Raw genomic sequence first — 21,314 nt, forward strand, 5'->3', positions numbered from 1 at the left:
CTGAGCAGCCTGACTACTATGGATTAAATGTGACACTACAATAAATGCCACCTTTTGTAGGCAGTTTCCAAGATGGCCTGCAATGATTCTGGTATGTTTTAACCTTGTGTGGTCCCCTCACTGCATCAGGGCTGACTTGAGCGACCAACAAAATAAGTAAGTGACGATACTCGACTTCCAAGGCTGGGTCATAAAGGCACTGCAGGTTCTGCCTGGGTCTCTTGGATCGCTTGCTCTGGGAAAGTTAGCCACAAGGAGGCAAGGACAATCAAACAGCCATGTTTGGTAAAGCGCACGTGGAGAGAAACTAAGACCTCTTACCAACAAGCCAAAACAAACTTGCCAGCCACGTGGAAGAAGGCGCATACCAATAGCATTTTCCAGCCCTAGACAAACATTAGACAACCGAAGCCCCAGCTGACATCTTAATGTAACCACACGAACGAGTCCAAGCCAGAAGCACCTAGAAAGCCCCTCCTGAATCCCCAACCCACAGATACCACAAAAGATAATAAACTATTAGTGGCTGTTTTAAAATATGAATTTGAGACCTGTTGTGTAGCATTAAATAATGAATACACCATCTTACTGAACTTATAAAGAAAGAATATTCAAAGATAAGAGATCAGCTTCCTTTAATAATTACTACAGTTAAATACTTTTAACTGTCTCCTCTAATTTGTGGCAATTTCTGTAAAAGAGATGTCTAATAAAACGTATGTGGCAGACTGACTATAAGCACATAGTGTGAGTAAAGACAAAAAACTTCATCTGCCTTTTCACTATTCCCCGGTTTGAGATGCAAGCAGCCAGAAGGTTTTGGAGCCACAGGAATGGCATTTTACATACGCCACTTATGCTCAGGCTTCTGGTTTGTGACTTAGCTAAAATTTAAAATATTACAGGAATTTTCTACTTAATTTTACCTTCTACCTAAATCACTGCTCATTAGCCTCATTGATCGCAAGCTGACTGGGACGAGAAAAGTAAGCCTGAACCACTAAAATTACTAGCAATTCCAATAATGGCTTAAGAAAATCAATTTATGTTTTTGTTTATCCCATTATTTTTGTCAGCTCTTTATAAAGTAGGACTCTGAAAACCAACTCCAGCATTTATCAAGTAGCTTATTTTGTTTTAAACAAATATATTATCCATGAGAACAGCAGATTAAAATACCCAAGCTGTTAAAGATAATTCAATCCCACCTGTCTGAAAAGGCTTATTACAATGTTTTTGGGTAAGGTACTCAATACTTACTTAATCAATATTCTTTAGAACTCAATCACATTTAACTTGTGCTAGAAAATTAAAGTTATTCCCTAGGTAAAACACACCTGGAAATTTGTAAGAGCAAAACCTCTTGGCTTAGCCACTGACCTAAAACACTTACGTTTCAAAATATTTCCTTGAGGTATATCACATAAAAACAGTCATCTCTTAACTATACAATCATCACAAAAAGGGAATATGGAGATGAGTATTAAAATAGGCCTAGAATTTATTTAATCTTGCTCTTCATTTCAAACTTAAACTTATTTCTTCCTGTATTCATTCACCTATGTCTGAAAATTGATTTTCAGTTAAGTATAAATATGGCTATAATTCTACAGCTTTTTAAAATATTCAGGGCTTCCCCTGTGGCGCAGTGGTTGAGAGTTCACCTGCCGATGCAGGGGACACGGGTTCGTGCCCCGGTCCGGGAAGATCCCACATGCCGCGGAGTGGCTGGGCCCGTGAGCCATGGCCCGTGAGCCTGTGCGTCCGGAGCCTGTGCTCCGCAACGGGAGAGGCCACAACAGTGAGAGGCCCGCTACCACAAAAAAATAAAATAAAATAAAAATAAAATAAAATATTCATTCTTTATCTTTAATTTAAACTTATTAAAAATCACATGATCTTCATTTCAACTTCAACCTACTCATCAACGGTATGGGAAAAGACTAAATGAATTTAATTCAATCAAATCATGACTTAATGGGAGAAATAAAAAGTATATTATAATATATATACTCTAAGAAAAAAAAAGAAAGTTGACACTATCAAGATAGTGTAAAATTAGCATAAGGATAGACATAGAAATTAATAAAATAGATCAGAGTGTACAGAAATAGACCCACATACATATGGTCAACTGAATTTTTTTTTTTTTAAATAAAGAGCTCAAAGTAATTCAAAGGGCAAAGACTAGTGTTTGTGACAAATGATGCTGAAATGAACAACTGAATACCTATGTGTGGGGAGGAAATAATTCTTAATCCTTACCTCTAACCATACAAAAAAATTAACTTGAAATTGATCATAGGCCTAAATGTAAAAGCTAAAACTATAAATCACTTAGAAGAAAATCTCTGCAAACTTGGGATAGCCAATAATTTCTTAGATAGGATATCAAAAGCATGAACCATAAACGTAAAAGAGTAGCCACTGGACTTCGTCAATATTAAAAAGTTCTGCTCTTCAGAATATAACATTAAAAAATGAAAAGGCAAGTGACAGACTGTGAGAAAATATTCACAGAACATAGATTTGACGAAGGATTTGTATCCAGAATTTGTAAAGAACTTTTAAAAAACCCGATAAAGATATGAACAAAGAATTCACCAAACAAGACATATAAGTTGTGTATGAACAAATAAAAAATGCTCAATGTCATTATTAGTCCAGGAAAGAAATTAAATCCACAACGTATAGGTACAATTACACACCAGCTAAAATGGGTAAAATTTAAAAGACTGACAACACTAAATTTTGGAGAGGATGTGGGGCAACTAGAACTCTCCTACACTGCTGGCAGGAATGTAAAATGGTAAAAATCACTTCAGGATGCAGTTTGGCAACTTCTTTAAAAAGTTAAACATACAGCTCTATTCACTACAGTCTAAATCTGAAAACAACCCAAATGCTGGGTGAGAATCAGAAACAATACAATTGGTTAAAATTCACATAACCAGCCCATACCTCAAATGTGTATTTTTCTCTATTATTGAAGAGCATTAATATGGTCATCTGGAAAGTGGAGACTTGCAATATATGCTTCCGCGTATTAGAGCCAGTCACTTGTGCCCCTCCAACACCAACTTCAGATCCATCTTCCTGTTTAATTTTTTAAATATAAAAATAGAAACAAGGTATAATTATCTCCTAGTAACTTTAACAGTATATTTGAAAAATAAGTTCTGTAATGCCCAACCTCTCCTTAACAAAATGATATAAACTCATTCCTATATAAAAATGAAATGTTATTTTAAAAGTGTATGTGTAAATATGTGTGTATACATACACACACAGTCTTTACTTAGGACTGTCCCATTTTTTTCCATTATGAACATTTTAATGTACCTGAGCAAGTAATGAGTAATTCCTTATATTTATAACTAAAATTATGTTAACAGTACACAATGGGATAATAATAGACTTATAAGATGCTACTGCTATTATACTACTACCCTGAAGTAGTATTAGGTTTCTTTCTGTGTGGTCTGATCATGGTAAGAGTTCAAATAATAGCATAGGTTGGGGAGAAAAAACCTCTGCCATCCTTAAAGCCTATTCCTGCTCTATGATTTAGAAGTACAAAGTAGAAATTCAGTCCTCAATAATTAACATATGAATTATGTTTTTAAAACCTACTGATCTGTTTAATAAAACCTCAAAAGATAACATGATTATTTAGCAAAAAAAACCTCTCCTTTAAAACAGAAACAAGAAAGCAATAATTAAAAGCTGAGTTCTTTAGTATGTATCCTTGACCTTCCCACTTACAGTTAAATATATAATAGTGTCAAACATTATTCAACTAACTGAACTCTAAGGACTATTTCCCACTTCAATTGAACATAAAAATTAGAACATGTATATAGGCATCTTCAACAATATTAAAAAAAAAAAACTTTGGTGTTACAGTGACAAGATTTTAATTAAAATATTTAATGAAACTGTTATTTGCTGCCAAGATGACAACTTAGGTATTTTTAATGTTTTTTTTAGAAGCTTTTTATTATTTTGCCATTTTAAGCCAAATGACCATGATTTGATTTATACCAAGCAATGAAAGTAAATTACTCTAAACCTCACAATTTTACATATAAAAAAGCAATTACTTCTTTAAATGAAGGCACTTCTCTAGTGTATTGTTAATTTTTAAATAATCACTTTAGCAACATTTTGTACATTTCACAAATCTTAAGTGTTAGCTTTCTCAGTTTCAATTTATTGGAAATAAGGATTATAGGAGACTGAATTTTGAAAAGGGACTCATGGCTTTGTATGCCCTCAAATCCATTATTTTATGCAATATTATCTCAAATCTAATCTTATAAATAAAACATGTAATTATACTATTTATTCCATAAGGAAGGCTACTGGTATAGTCTTCATATTGTCAAATGAAGTTAGCAACTAAGGGAACAGAAATCAAAGCCGAAGTTTCCCTCTTTTTAATATTTGAAACAGGTAAGGAAATAAAAGAAATAAATAATTTATCCAAGTCAACAAAAACCACGAATCAGTTCTGTAGACTAATTTTAAGTTACTTAATAGAAATACCTTCAAACTATTAATATTTACCTTTTTAACTGGTCCATAAAAGGTGGCATTGAGATCTGCAGAACCCATATGATGTTGGAGCGTGAGCTGTCGACCACTGTGTTTGGCTAAGTAAAACCTTCAGCAAATCAAACCAGGTTTTTGAGAATCATGTAATTTATATATTTGAAATTATAAACTACCAACCCTTAACAAACATATATGTAAGGGAGACTTCAAAAGCTAAACAAAACTTTAGGAATCAAGTTCAGTTCCAATTTTTTTTTACAGAAAAGAAACCCTAAATAAGGGGTGGGGGTGGCTGGGTGGGAAACAGACCTAAGAAACTTAGCTAGATATTAAGAGATAAAGGTAACACACTAAATACTTCCTACCAGTACATTTATTTGCCCCTGGCTGCTGCTCAGCCACCGCTGTTTATACGACCACCTTTCTCCATAGTTATCCCAATAAGCAAGTCACCCCAAGCTAGTGACTTCAACACTGGACATCAAAAATACAAAATATACTCCTAACCATGCACTAATGCTGAAGAAAGCACACTGATATTCTTCTGAAAAGTTTATGCAATTCATCCTTACATATTAAATGCATAAAGGATAACATGAGATTTTTTAAATGGAGTATATTCCCCCTCAATTGGGGACACTACTGAATGCTCAAATTTATCTAAATTCTGGACAATTTGTACTTAGAAATACAAAGTTTGATCTACATTTACCTTCTGAATATCTCAAAAGCATGTCTTGGTGCTGGTGGGATGTTGCACTTTGGTGTGGCTGACTGAGTGGGCCAATAACCTGTTGTGAGCACCCGAACTGTGAGATCAACACCACCTAAAGATACCTGTGGAAAAGAGAAGAAAATGTTCCCCCCTAATTAGCTAGGATGTGTTATCTGTTCCATACAGACACTGTGTTAGAGTTATCAAAGTAGTTATCTCCATATCCAACATCCAGCAAATAAAACACATCTTCTTAAAAGTTACACTCATCCAATGTTTTCCTAATTTTAATTATCCTGGCACATTTATAATTATTGTTTAAGATGCTGACTTTACAATACTGATCAAAGTTCCTAGCATATGAACAAAGTCTTACTGGTGTCACTGAACAGTACAGAGTTTTTGGCCCTCAAGATTTTTTTCAGATAAAATGTCAAAGGGCCATATCAGTTATCATTTTAGGGAAAATTCTAGAATAATACTTTTCATCTCAGCTTTTAAACATTTTTACCATCTTAACACAGAAACAACACATTTCTAATATCCCAGTCACATTTCAACTATATTGACCAAAACCTCCATGTTTTCACATGTAGCTCACATTCTAACAACCTCTGCATAGGATACTAGATCCAGTTCTACACAGCAGGTGCTCTATAAGCATTTGCATAATGTTTGACTACCTCTACAAAATATATGCTAGCATTACCATCACAATTAGATATTTTTTCTTTTTAAATAAATTACAATTTTAAGAAAACAAAAATAAAACACATCAACAGAAATTCTAAAAGGGGAAATATTATCTTTATTTTTAATATTCACAGCTTGTTTTAAACCATTATTCCATTTTTATGTAACCTGGATGATTTAGTGATAGAAATTCTTTAAAGAGAAAAACGAGTTCATAAATATCAAGAAGTAGTCCACACTCAGATTTCTACATAAATATCTAATAAATGATTTACTGTATTTAAAAAAAATTGAATCCAGAAATCTTACATGACACATAGGAGAGATGATCACAGCAGACTCTTAGACGATGAATGGAGAAGGGGCTGAGAACTGTTTGTACACTTGTAATTGGAAAGGGGGTCACAACTTGGTTCAATCCACCCAAGACAATGAAGTCTTTCATCTCTTTTCCCTTATCTCCACGTCTTGCTCCCTAACCTTCAAGTCTTTCCTCAAAATGTCATTTTTTAAAGGAGGCCTTCCTCGACCACTCTTCCTTGCTACAGATTTCCTCTATAACTCCTATCACCAGCTAAGGTGCTATGTAATTACTTATCTTGTTGATCATCTGTCTCCCAGATTGGAAAGTAAGCTCCAACATGGCAGGGATTTTTGTCTATTCTCTGCTGTATAACCAGTGCCTAGAACAACGCTTGGCACAGAAACAATGAGTTATTTGTTAAATTAAAAAAAGAAAAAGAGGGCTTCCCTGGTGGCGCAGTGGTTAAGAATCCGCCTGCCAATGCAGGGGGCACGGGTTCGAGCCCTGGTCCGGGAAGATCCCACATGCTGCGGAGCAACTAAGCCCGTGCGCCACAACTACTGAGCCTGCGCTCTAGAGCCTGTGCTCCGCAACAAGAGAAGCCACCGCAATGAGAAGCCCGCGCACCACAACGAAGAGTAGCCCCCAGCTCACCACAACTAGAGAAAGCCCGCGCAGAGCAACGAAGGCCCAATACAGCCAAAAATAAATAAATAAAATAAACAAATTTATTTTTTTTTAAAAAGGGAAAAAGTAAAAGAAAGAACCTCACGGAACTATTACTCTAATGGTTTGGACCTTTTCTTTCTAGCTCTCTTAGTAATATTTTTAAGCCATTCAGCTTATTTTCCAAGATAGCACATGACAGGGACAAGTACACAGAAACAGAGGTACCAGAAAAGTCTGTCTGGATGTGATATGATTTGCTGACATAAATAAACAGAAATATGATAGCAAGGTGGTTTTCCTGTTCCTATCCCCATTAAAAAAGTAAAACACAGGAAAAAATGCACACTTAAATTTCCTTCAGCATAATAAATATGACTTATCTAAATAAAATATACCACAAGTATTTAGAATTTTAAGAAAAGTACTTGCTGATATGACTTCTAAAAGTAAACAGAAGAGTCATTCTCTTGGTATATTTAAACAGGCCAAGAACCTTTAAGAAAGTTACAGAGAATTATCTGAGGATTGATGATGTTTTAAAAGGGTTCCAAGATTTCAGAAAGTTCAAGATTTGTTTCGATTCCTCTGTCACTTTTCATCAAATCTTTCTAATGAAGATTAAGGCTTAGGAGACGTAAAGCTTAAGATCCTTAGTTTAAACAATTACAAAATAGCCAATAATTGCATGCAAACAATGGCCTTACAAAGTGAAAGCTGCAACCAGATTAGCAGATATATAACTTTGAGCATCTTGATAAGTACTCTACTTACTGGGTTAACAAATTATGAAACAAATATTCCACCATAAAGTGCAGGATATATCTGAATAAACAAAATGAAAGAATAGAAAATGCACAAACTTCATAACGATAGAAAATAACAAAAGCAAACAATCTGATGAAATGATCACGTTGAACAATCACTCCCTCTTTTTTAAATGAAATAAGTGCAAGAGAGTGGTCAGAGAGTAAATAAAGACCGTAATTTTCTCATCAAAAGGCCTTCAACTACCACAGATAAGGTAATTAGACAGCTAAAAAAATAATAAGAGTTTTGGACCCATCCGGGAACATTCCTTTACATGGTTTCAATACAGCATTTATTCAGACCAGGTTATCTCCTTATAGCTCTTAATATGTGTAACATTAGTGGAAGAAAAACAAAAAAACAAAAAATGTACCGTATGAAAATATGATTTTATCAATGCATTAGACAGAATGAAGCACAAATCCCTGAACAATCTAAAAAAGAAAAACATCTAGGATAATCACATTATTCAGTCCCTGCCCACTCAAATTTCTATTTATCACAGAGTCTATCTTTCCTGCTCTCAGCCTTTCTCCACTGTAAACATCTGAGGCAAATCACAAAACTATTTATAACAAAGAGGACACAGAAGTCCTTCTGAGTCAGAATGTCTTAATATATATAAATGTCCATTTCTACAGAATTAGGTATTTTCACATATTTTGTTTGTGATGAGACTATGGGACCAGGAGAAGTGATGATCTCATATTTAAATATCAAAGAAAAGACCTCCAATTTTTTTTTTAATGGTTGTGACATGTCTTAATTATGAAGTAGTATATGGTCAGTTGAGAGAGAAAACATTAAAGAAAAAATGTGGAGTTCTCTAAACTTAAAGTTACAGTTGAAAAACAGTTAAAAACAAAAAAGAAGAGAGAAGGGAAAATTCTGAACTTCATTAAACCCCACTGAATCTTCACAAAACCCCACTGGACTCCAAGGCCATTTAAGTTGCAGCTTACCGCCTTCTGGGAATCACAATACAAAACCACATTTATAACACATAGCATCAGCGTTTTTATACTCAGTTCACCCTCCACCGACCCTGAGGATGTCAGGCCCATTTATCCTGACATTTCAGATGAATAAGAATACTGATGGGGCTTCCCTGGTGGTGCAGTGGTTGAGAGTCCGCCTGCCAATGCAGGGGACACGGGTTTGTGCCCTGGTCCGGGAGGATCCCACATGCCGCAGAACGGCTGGGCCCATGGGCCATGGCCGCTGAGCCTGCGCATCCGGAGCCTGTGCTCCGCAACGGGAGAGGCCACAAGGGTGAGAGGCCCGCATACCGAAAAAAAAAAGAATACTGACGTACAGGAAAATCAGGTAACAATTCTAAGACAGCACCATCCTGGGGTAAAGTAAAAGGAAGAGCATTAAAACTCAGTAAGCTTGCCTAAGCCTGGTATTCTTTCCCTAACCTAAAAATGGTTATAACAGCAGAATCACTACTTATTAAATTCAGTATATTCCTTCAAGTGGGGAAGATAAACTAAGTTTTATAAGAATAAGAAAAAATATTTTAAGATTAATAGTTAGAAAAAGAGGTTATATGGGAGAAATAATTTTTAAAGCACTCACAGACAATACATATGTTGTCACTAATGGCATTTAAAGAAATGACATAGGGTGGGGGGAAGGATAAATTGGGAGACTGAGTGACATATACACACTACTATACATAAAATAGATAACTAATAAGAATCTGCTGCATAGCACAGGGAACTCTACTCAATACTCTGTAATGGCCTATATGGGAAAAGAATCTAAAAAAATAAGAGTGGATATATGGTATGTACGACTGATTCACTTTGCTGTACACCTGAAACTAATTTAACATTGTAAACCAACTATACTCCAGTAAAAGTTAAAAAAAAAAAAATAACACCAGCAATTCAGTTATCTGATTGGATAAAAAATGCCCATTACAAAAGACTTTACATAAACACATTTATATAAGTAGAAATTAATGAAGAATCTTACCCCAGTGGCCTGTAGATGTTGCCTGAACTCATCCATAGTTGTATTTGAGATGCTCATATCCCTAAACATTCCTTCCAGTTTTGATGTGAATTGACATCCACATTCAGTCTGTGAAAGAAAAACAAACATACACAAATAAATGATGGATTTTACTATTAGAAAATGTACAAAGAAACTCTTCCATGTTACTGTCATCCTTCCTAAATCTTTCCAATAGTTGTTCTATGTCTGTGGATACCAACTTCAGTGTGATTAAGATTAATCCAAGAATTTTATTGTAAAATGCAAATTTCCAGACTCTCTCTGAGATTCCCATAAACCTCACTGAAGGTAGTGCCTAGAACTCTTACGTTTTCAGCAAGAAACACCCATATCAGGTGATATGGGTACAGGTAGTCTGTGGACCACACTTTGTGAAACAGAACTATATGGTGATATTCCCTTTATTGTTTCTCTTGTACTAATCCTCCCCCAGATCTCCATGAATGAATGTATCTGCCACACCAAGAGAAATTCCAGCACACTGTGAATGTCCCAGAACTTGAACAAATCTAAGTACAGCCTGCTCAAAAAAAAAAAAAAAAAAAAAAAAAAAAAAAAAAAAATCTAGTTTTACTAATTTATAGAAATAAGTATTTTAAATCAATTAAGTATTTCCTAGTCACATGTTGCATCTTCAATTATGTGATAATCATTAGTTACGTGCACTCCATTCCATCTTAAATACATCTTACCTTTAACTTAGAAATCATATTTTTTTCAGAGTCATCAGAAACACTTTTATTTGTGAGAAGTCTCCTTGCCAAGTGTTGTTTATAATAACGTTCAAATACATCTTTTTCTTGCATAAACCTAAAAAGGACCATTGCCTTATCCAATATTGTTTCTACTTCTTGTTCTGTTAGCTGCAAACCAGTGAAAAGACAATTTAACAATTACACAATTTTAGTTCTACAAAAACAGCATCACAGTTCATCAACAGTTTAAAAACACTGTTTGATAACACACATAAACATCTGGTTGAGATATGTCAGAAGGAGGGAACTAGTGCGAGAAAGCGCCTCCTACTTTATCTAGTAGCACAACTCTTAAATCCTCATCTAGTGCAGCATTAATCAGGGGCTGGAATGGAGTTCCACTCCCTAGTGGGCTACCTCTGTAAGGGAGGCATGAAGTGATACATGGCTGGATTAAAGGATGACTTGAGAACAGAAAACATGAAATTTTAATCACATAAAAGAATTTTACCATGCCCTTGCATAGTATCTAGGCAGAAACTTACATGGCCAAAAGACAGATATTTTTATATAAGCTCATTCAAAATCTAAATTGTGCAACCAGAATGGTAATTTGTTATCTAATTGGTAAAACAAATGGTAATTTGTTATCTAATTTGTTATCTAATCTTTTTACTTTTCCAAAAGTAAAAAGGCCTCTTGCCCCTAATCTTTTAAATAAGGGCAAGATGATACTGTGGCAGGTTGTATTAAGCTTATATTAAAAACTATGGTAGACTACTCAGCTGTGTATTTTCTATTTGGTGCCCTTAGTAATCTTCCTCTTATTTGTTTCTTTGTTATAGCTACCTATTTGTTGCTTTGCCCTTCTGTCTCACAAACCCCAAGATGAAGTCAAGAAGACTAATTTACGTGTGATCATAATCTGCTTATTTTGATTTTCTGTGCTGTAGTGAGCTTCCAAGATCCCAGATATATTATAAAGGCTTGAAACTGAGCTTCCACATATGATTTCAAACTATTTTCTGATACCTATTCTAGTCTGTGCCTTCAAATTTTTGGCACTCAAGTATTGTTTGATACATAACCCCCAGAACCAGGTGACAGCAAGCAACATTCTATGTGCCACATGGATAGCTGTTTTCTAGTTCCTTATTACCTCTACAGCATATCTAACCCTCACAATCTCAGGTCTATGGATGTGTAGTTGTTTTTGATGCCAATTACACATTCAGTGAAATGTCAAAGTACTTTTGACCATTTCAAATACTTGAAACAATCCTTTCAAATATCACAGTGCACATTTAAGCACACCAAGGAGGACTGTTTAATTTTATATCTACAAAATTCCCTGATTTTATATTTTATTTCCTAATTTTGTATCTACAAATAAAACTGAATATATTTTCAAATGCATTAATACTTACCCCTTTGACTCCCTTTTTCAGCTTATCATCAATAAATAATGAGAGGTATTCAGGGGACCTGGAGTTGAGGTTGAGAAAATACTCAAAGTCACCCGCAATAGTTTGTTTAAAGAGCCGGTCGTTATTAAACGATTCCTGGAGGAAGCGATCAAACCTACTCTTCAGATCCAATAAGCCCTTCCAAATAAAAACAAAGAAACTCAGGATACATTACAATAACTTTTCTATAAATAATACATGTGTAACTACACACGTTTAACTTTGCTGGTAATAAATGTGTGCATTCAGTGTTAAACTTACAGATTCTATATTGCTATTTTCAAGCCTGTATCTAAGCCTGTTAAAAATGTCAGTGGTGAGAGAAGTATTCTATCTTCCATTTATGTATTATTCTATTGAAGATGAACCAAAGATTCTCCTCACTTTTTCTCCCCACCTTCCTCTATCTTGACTGAATGGGTGAGCCTGAGAGAAAATTAGCTTTAAAAACACATAGAGAAAGCTTATTTATATTAAAATATGAAAAACTTGAGAGCATAATATATTTGTTGTACTGCTTGAAAGCAAAATATCTTGAACCAAAAAGTCACTAAAACAGTTATTTTTTCTTGAACATACTAAGGTAGTATATGAACACTAAAGCATACAAAAAAGTAGAAAGAACTTTCATTCTTGAGACTATTTAAATAAAGACTTCTTCATCAGACACGCTAATAAATGAAAAGAAGTGGCTGAGTTATATCCCTGATATAAATGCACATGCTTTCCAAAATTCTAAAATATTTAGGATAATTACTTATTAATTAACCATTGGAAAAATTAAGTCAGAAATACATACTACATAGCTTTGTAAAAGTGACCTTTTTAGCACTTGTCAAAATTCCTTTATCATAAAGAGAATCTTCTGTATTTACTTACCTGGATATAGTCAACGGGATTCTTTCCTTCTCCTTCTTCAGAAACAAGGGCTTTACCTTGTTCCCTCAAGTAGGAACTCATACACTCACACATCGTTTTCAAACCATTTGGCACACGACTAAATAACTTGTACATGCAAGCAAGGTCTGCAATCAGAACGAACACACAAATTGGCTACATTAAAAATTAAGAAAAGAAATTTGAATCTCTGTTCATGCTGATCTGCGATACTTAAAGAAGCTTATTTCTCCATTATGATCATTTGCTGACCACATGAAAAACTATTAAAAAAAAAAAAAAAACTCCAGGAAAACAGGGAAAAAAAAGCTAGTTAATGGTTATTATTGCAATTTACAAAATACGTCTTACAGATGAGATACTTTAAAAGCTTCAATAAAATGTCATAGCAAATTTTAGTTTACATGGAAGAGATGTCCAAACAGCATAATAAAGAGTCCCAAAAAATGAAAACTGAAGTTTTGAGTTCTTACATAATTTAGCCTATATAATTCTAATCTAGAATCTAGTTAATACTGCAAAACAACTATCAAAAGGATAACTTTAACTGTGGTATAATTGGCAGTTAATGTAATAAGGAAGAAATTTAAAAACCTACGTCTTACAGATGAGATACTTTAAAAGCTTCAATAAAATGTCATAGCAAATTTTAGTTTACATGGAAGAGATGTCCAAACAGCATAATAAAGAGTCCCAAAAAATGAAAACTGAAGTTTTGAGTTCTTACATAATTTAGCCTATATAATTCTAATCTAGAATCTAGTTAATACTGCAAAACAACTATCAAAAGGATAACTGTGGTATAATTGGCAGTTAATGTAATAAGGAAGAAATTTAAAAACCAATTAAATTCTTACAGATAATTTTTAAGTATATCTATCTCCAAAGTTCAAATGACAACAAATAAAATTAATTATACTAGGATTTATTTCATTACACATCATGGTAAAATTCATGTGAAATTTACAGCAAAAATTCCTATTCTTTAATATTTTCCTCAGAGCAATCCCTAATATTTCCCAGGTGTTGACCTAAGCCAGTATGTATACTTTAAAAATTGGTTTATCTCACTACATTGTTTTTATTTACAAGGAAAACTCTGGACTCTATGTTTTACAAGATTAAAATGTGGAGTTAAAATACTGCTTTTCCATACGTCTAATGTATCTATGAAATAAGAATTTACTGGGAGGCTATAGTGTCAAAACTTTACAATGATATAAAAAGGCTTTATGATTGAGAACTTTTATTTTATTTTATTTTTTTGCGGTACGCGGGCCTCTCACTGTTGCGGCCTCTCCCGTTGCGGAGCACAGGCTCCGGATGTGCAGGCTCAGCGGCCATGGCTCACGGGCCCAGCCGCTCCGCGGCATGTGGGATCTTCCCAGACCGGGGCACGAACCCGTGTCCCCTGCATCGGCAGGCGGATTCTCAACCACTGCGCCACCAGGGAAGCCCAAGAGAACTTTTAAATATGGAGTTAGTACAGCAGTTTCTAGATCAGTGGCTGGAAAACTGTTTTCTGTAAAGTACCAGCGAGTAAATATTTTAAACCTGTGGACCATATGGTCTCTTTTGCAACTACTCGATTTTGCCATTGTAGCCATAAAGAAGCTGCAGATAATACATAAATGAATGGGCATGACTGTGCTCCAATAAAACTTGTTTTATGGACACTGAGATCTAAAATTTATATAATTTTCATGTGTAATGAAATATTACTCTTTTGATTTTTTTTTTTTTTCAACCAAACTGATAATGGGCCAGATTTGGCAGACAGGCTATAATTTGTCCACCTGGGTCTACATTTATAAGAGCAACTTCGATCTTAAAACTGAAGTTGTATTATGTATTTTAAAGATACCTGGACACAAGTTTTACAAAAAGGGCTTCAAAATTTGTTTCAATGACTTTCAAAAGCAAATTTCATTAAAAAGTGGTTTCATCAGTATATGTCCAAAATAATCTACACACAGCAAATCTTATAGTTTCTCACACTTGTTATAAATTACAACCAAGTTTCCCATGTTAAAAACAAATATTACAAACACGACAATAATTTATGGACATATATACTACAGTAAACTTGGCATATCAAATACCTCTAACAAAACAGTTCCCAACTTTGTCTACTTTGTTCCTATGTTGTTACAGTTTTGCTTAGTCACATGTACATTTAACAGTATGTAACTTAATACAATTTCATTATATGTAATTCACTGTTTATAAATGTATCACTTAATGGAGAATGTGAAAGAGAAAATGAAAAATATGCATCATTCAAAAATTAAATATCATTATTTCTGTATACACTTCATAAAACAATAAAATGATACCGTTCAAACTTAATTTCATAATATTATCTGCATTTAATTATCAATCCAACTCATCCTCCATTCATGGTGGGAAAAAACTGTTTTTCACTTTCTGATTTATGAGATATTTGGCTTCATAATGGTGAAGCTGTGTCTCTGACATATTCTTGACATACTGCTCATGAGCAGGGCCTAGCATAATTAAAGATATTCTGCAATTAGGTTTCTAGTGGAAAGCCAGGAAAACTGAAGCCATGATTTTAAAATTTAATTTAGAATCACAGAAAGCTGCTTACTTGTGGAGAACATTAAGTACTAAATAGAAACTATGGTAAGTGGCTATATTCCATTATTTATGCACTTATTAAGCACTTGCCATGTGTTAGGTATACTTAATGCCTTTAACACAAGTCTCCATGCAGGTTGCAGTTACTACAATTCAGGTATGCTCAACAACCTCCCCATCAAACATTTCCCTAGCCTCTAATCTCCAAGCCCATTTAATCTCCCCTCCTCAACAACCCCACCCAAGATACTAAGAAAGCATTAACTCAATAACTAAACAGTACATTAGAAAATTGAGGGCTTCCCTGGTGGCGCAGTGGTTAAGAATCCGCCTGCCAGTGCAGGGTACACAGGTTCGAGCCGCAGTCCAGGAAGATCCCATATGCCGTGGAGCAACTAAGGCCATGCGCCACAACTACTGAGCCTGCGCTCTAGAGCCCGCGGGTCAAAACTACTGAGCCCGCACGCCTAGAGCCCATGCTCTGCAACAAGAGAAGCCACCGTAATGAGAAGCCCACGCACCACAACGAACAGTAGCCCCCGCTCACCGCAACTAGAGAAAGCCTGCGCACAGCAACATAGACCCAACGCAGCCAAAAATAAATAAATAAATTTTTTTTTTTTTAAAAAAGGATAGATTCTCATTTTAAGTAAAGGAAAATGCTTTTCATAAAGTCCTATCTGCCAGGGATCATTATGATCAGGGTCATCAAACTATATAGCCCATGGACCAACTACAGCCCATGGACCAACTACAGCTCGCTGCTTGTTTTTGTACACCTCACAAACTAAGAATGGTTTTCACATTTTTAAATGTTTGAAAAATAAAAATCAAAGTTTTATTATAGGAACACAGTCAAGTTTAATTCGTTTGTGTTATTGCCTATGCCTCCTTTCTCACTATTACAGCAGAGATGAGTAGTTTACTGTCTGGTCCAAACACCTAAAATATTTATTATCTGGCCTTTTACAAAAAAAGCTTGCCAATCCCTGACAGACCACAGGCATCCAGGAGTAGCTTATTTTAGAAAACATGACAAACATCCTTAAAAGTCATTTTTGTTTTGCTTCTTGCTTTCATAAAAAAGGTTTACCAGAAGCGCCTTTTAAAAAGTAACTCTCTCTAGTTTAATAAAAACAACAAATGTACATACAACTTTTTAGGAACTTAGCACATATACAGAAATATAACCATTTGAAAACACAAGGCAAAGATTCCACTAGAGAAAGAATGGAACAACCTCTCTGCCTACCACCTTTGTTCTTCCTTCTCTTACATCCTCCTCTCTTTTAAATTATTAACTTAAAAAATTTTTTTTTTCCATTCCCTACCTATGTCATGACCCAACAGGCAATATGTATTTATTTTATAAGAAATACATGGCTAAAATATTGCTAAGACTTCATCTAAGAGAACCAAATTTATTTTTTAATACCATATCAGTGACTTATCCAGTCACAGTTTTAAAAAAAACCTTCAGAAATTAAGGATGAGGACAACATGACTATTCTTTACAATTTCTCCTAGGGTACTTGTTACAAAATAACATTTTAGGAAAATCAGGTAAATAGCCAAGAAGAGTAAACGTTACACTTATCTCCAAAATGTTTACTTTTTTTTTTTTTTTTTTTTTTTTTTTTTTTGTATGCGGGGCTTCCTCTGTTGTGGCCTCTCCCGTTGCGGAGCACAGGCTCCGGACGCGCAGGCTCAGCGGCCATGGCTCACGGGCCAAGCCGCTCCGCGGCATGTGGGATCTTCCCATACCGGGGCGCGAACCCGGTTCCCCTGCATCGGCAGGCGGACGCGCAACCACTGCGCCACCAGGGAAGCCCCAAAATGTTTACTTTTAAGCAATTCTCCTTTCTCCCCTTTCATTCTATAATAAGATATCCAATCTACTAATTTATCTAAATATGTCAACATGGAAGACACATATTTTTGCATTTTTGGTACCCTTACCACAACTAACTCCCAAAGAAATGCTTACAAAAATTTTAAGACTGGAATGTCAGATTGTAAAAGAATCACAAAAACTACAGGAGAGTGTATCGGAAAGAAGAGTCTAAACACCCTGGTATAGAAATATAAAGTACAGGATAGGTGAGGAGATCACTGACCTCATAAATAATATTAATCTTCTTTTTTAAGCTCTTTTATTTTCTCCTCTACGCTATTTTTTTTTTCCTTTGGTGCGCCGTGTGGCTTGTGGGATCTTAGTTCCCCAACCAGGGATCAAACCTGTGCCCCCTGCAGCAGAAGCACGGGGTCTTAACCATTGGACCGCCAGGGAAGTCCCTAAACTTACCTTTTGGGTTAAGAAAAACAAAAAGTGAGGAGACAAGATGAAAGAAAAAAAAAAAGCCACTTCATTCACTAGGAATAGCTAAAATCCTCATTAATATGTGGAAAGTAACAACAGTGATAAATTAATGACAAACACCACAACTTCTTGAAAACTGACATTCATAAACTACAACAGGAAAAAAACAATACTGAGAACCTGGTAGAACTCTAAGAATTTAATTATTTTTCAACTGCTAACACTTACCTTCTGTCTTTCCGTTTTTCAACATATGTACTAGACCCGAATTCTCCATTTCTACTATTGTTTTCATGTGCTTGGAAATGAGTTCCCTCTCAACCACCTTTACAATTGGCTCTTCAGTTGATTTGTCAAGGCAGTGCATCACTCGTTCTATTTCTTCATTAATTCTAGCTTCTACTTTCTTTATATATACTGAAGCACTGTTTTCTGCTAAAAATTTCTGGCTTTCCATCTGCAAATAAGAAGCATGATTTTTAAAAAAAAAAAAAAACACAGAAGCAAAATGTGCTTCTGCTTTTAACTGGGTTTCTACAGTTTCTCATAAACCAAACTAAATATCCCAAGCACTATTAACATTTTATATACTGTCTTATTATATATATTCATATAGTCCGAATTATACCCTTTAAAGCATTACTTACATAAGACTTAATTAATACATTATCCTTAAGCAGCGTTTTTCAGACTTTGCCAGTGTATTCCAAATAGCAGAAAAAGTAAGCACACGCCAGTGAAGATCAAAAGTATAGAATGAAGCATCTGACCCCAAGTGAGAGTGGGAAATTCTTCTTTGATTTGTTTTATTGTAAAATTATGCCTAAAAAGATTCATCATGTTTATCACACAGTTTTGCTGGCATACTGGTAGTTACTAGAGTCCTCCTGCCACCCCACTCCCACTCTCAAAGGAACATATATAAAGTTTGAGAAATAGAGCTTTTGAGTAACTATTAATCTTGTCTTCTAACACCAGCCTTAGAGAAATTCCAGTAAATGCTGGCTCAACTGACTTCAATCTCATAGTAAAATTAACAAATATATCTAAGAATTACATAATAGAAGATGTATTAATATAAATTATGTACAAAATTTAATAACATTTCCCATTCTCTTAATAAAAAGTAGTTTATACCAAATGTAAAATGGATGGCTAGTGGGAAGCAGCCGCACAGCACAGGGAGATCAGCTCACTGATGTGTGACCACCTGGAGGGGTGGGACAGGGAGGATGGGAGGGAGGCTCAAGAGGGAGAGTACATGGGGACATATGTATACTTATAGCTGATTCACTTTGTTGTACAACAGAAACTGACACAACATTGTAAAGCAATTATACTCCAATAAAGATGTTAAAAAAAAAAGCAGTTTAAAATAATCAAGTTTCTAAGAATAAACATTAACACACCAAACAAATATCTTGGTGAGACCGTCACTTCACTGTTAAAACTGTATTTTATATATACACACAGATGTATACATATGCCACTGCAACACCCTTTGGGATCCTGACAATTAATCATCTACTGGTATTTCTATACTGTAATGAAGGTAATTAAAACAAATGCAAACGTCAAAAACGTTGCCAAAAATATCTAGAAGTAGTTGCTGTGTTACCAGAAAATAAAGCCTGTTTCCTCCATTATAAAATTAATAGTTCATGAAGTATGGTCCAGGCTCACCAGTACAGGCCACACAAAGCTTCCTGATGGCTACAGGCTGATTTTTGAAAAGCGGCCTGGGGGTTACGCCAGTCCAAAGGACACCGAAACCCACCGAGTCTACTTCTATACTCATCCAATGGCTTCTACGAATGACACACTGTAGAGCTATTGTAACGTTCTATTCATTTAGTTCTTTAAAAGGTTGTTACTAAAGTTGACCAGTAAAGTCTACTTTAGCAACACTACAAAGCTCCTACTATAAATTGCTCAGATAGTTGAGGCTTTCAGGAAGAATGCCCGATTATCATGACCTTATATTGTCTTATCATTTGTCATAGTACTCAGTCATTGTTATTATCACTTCATTATAAAATAGTACCGGTTTAGCTTTACTTTCAGCAACGTAGTTGATTTGGGGTTGTATATACTGCTGCAAATTTTTACCAACTGTACTTACTGACTTTTAATTTCCTAATCAACAGCTCTTAAGACATATATATGCCTTATGGGATCATGCATATATCTATATTTATTTTACTAGTAACTTATATTACCGAAAAGCCTGAATAGTGAAACTTCATTGGTGATGTACTGCCTGTGAATCTACGGTAAATAATTAGTAACATATAAATATAATAAAATTTAAGTTTATTTCTAAGTTTATATGTTTTATACATATAATTTAAAATTATATGTATAAATATAATACATATAATGTGTGTTAAGTCCAACCTCTTCGACTTATTTTCAGACAGTTCTTTCACTGGAATGTGAGACTGTGGGGTAGGTGTGCTGAAGGGTGTAATCTGCACCCTCTTCCCCAAAGGGCCTCAGTACAAAAAGGTCAAAATGCTTAAATTACTAACTGTATGCAGTAATTTTAAGAACATCTTAAAAGAGTATTTATTTATATCTTCACTGATTACCTGAAAAAACTCTGCAGACATTTCCAAAAAAGGAGCCTCAAAATCTTCTTCATAGACTGATCGTCCTTCGAGACCTAAAATCATTAACATCTGGCAAGCATTTCTTATTGCGCCTCTGTCAAAAGAAGTTAAACCACTTGATAATAAAAACACATTAAAAATTCATGTAAAAGATGCAGCAGAAGTAGCTAGAAAGACTTTCAGAGCAAGGTTTTAACCAAAGTGACCAACCTCCCATAAGCAACTAATTTATAACGTAAGGATTTACAGTAATTTTAATTGGAAAGCGTATCTTGACTGCACAGCTATTTATCTCAAGTTGTTCTCATGCTGTTGTAACTTAGGTTTTTTGAAGGAAATATGTTTAAAATGACTAAATATTCCTGTGTATTTAAAAGCGCAAAAAGAATAAACAGGCTATCAGGAAGCAGGGAGGAGAGAGGGAGTCTATAGCACTTGACGTGGGTACGACGCACAGTTACTCCGAGGCAATATAATTTTCTTTGCACCAAATGGCTTTTGGGCAATCCTGACCAAGCACCAAAGCTGAAAGACAAAGAACTTTACAAGTCTTCCTCTAACAGCTGCTTTGAATACAAAGAAGCAAAGAAAGCAGTCTTGCATGTTTCAAGCCACTCTGGCTGCAGTGTCACAAAAATGGCACTGCAACAATGTTGGGGGGGGGGGCGCAATATGACTTAACAAAAGGGGTACAAGAGTTCTTAGTCATTTTAGACTATGTTCAACATTTTTTTCTTCAAAGACCTTAAAAATAAATGCTAGCCAAAAGCCCTTTTAAAGAAGAAAAAAAAATATCAAATAGCAAGAAAAAAAAAAGCCAGCATAAAAGAAAAAAATACATAAAAAAATCAAAAAGAAGACTAATGGCTGATGTGCTTTTTAAAAGTATATTCAGGGCTTCCCTGGTGGCGCAGTGGTTGAGAGTCCGCCTGCCGATGCAGGGGACACGGGTT

At 35.0% G+C, this 21,314-nt stretch overlaps 1 protein-coding gene across 1 annotated transcript in view; it reads right to left on the reverse strand.

Moving 5' to 3' along the window:
* The window catches only part of CUL3 (cullin 3), a 124,542-nt gene that overhangs the window by 19,005 nt on the left and 84,223 nt on the right, over positions 1 to 21,314 (reverse strand). The window contains exons 5-13 of the mRNA XM_024124528.3: positions 20,341 to 20,455; positions 17,978 to 18,206; positions 12,811 to 12,956; positions 11,893 to 12,069; positions 10,463 to 10,633; positions 9,729 to 9,836; positions 5,270 to 5,394; positions 4,570 to 4,666; positions 2,962 to 3,096 (exon numbers count right to left, since the gene is read on the reverse strand). Coding sequence (XP_023980296.1) covers positions 2,962 to 3,096; positions 4,570 to 4,666; positions 5,270 to 5,394; positions 9,729 to 9,836; positions 10,463 to 10,633; positions 11,893 to 12,069; positions 12,811 to 12,956; positions 17,978 to 18,206; positions 20,341 to 20,455 — 1,303 coding nt within the window. The remainder of the gene's footprint in view (positions 1 to 2,961; positions 3,097 to 4,569; positions 4,667 to 5,269; positions 5,395 to 9,728; positions 9,837 to 10,462; positions 10,634 to 11,892; positions 12,070 to 12,810; positions 12,957 to 17,977; positions 18,207 to 20,340; positions 20,456 to 21,314) is intronic.

This window comes from Physeter macrocephalus, chromosome 2 (genome assembly GCF_002837175.3).
Source record: "Physeter macrocephalus isolate SW-GA chromosome 2, ASM283717v5, whole genome shotgun sequence".
Lineage (NCBI taxonomy): Eukaryota > Metazoa > Chordata > Mammalia > Artiodactyla > Physeteridae > Physeter > Physeter macrocephalus.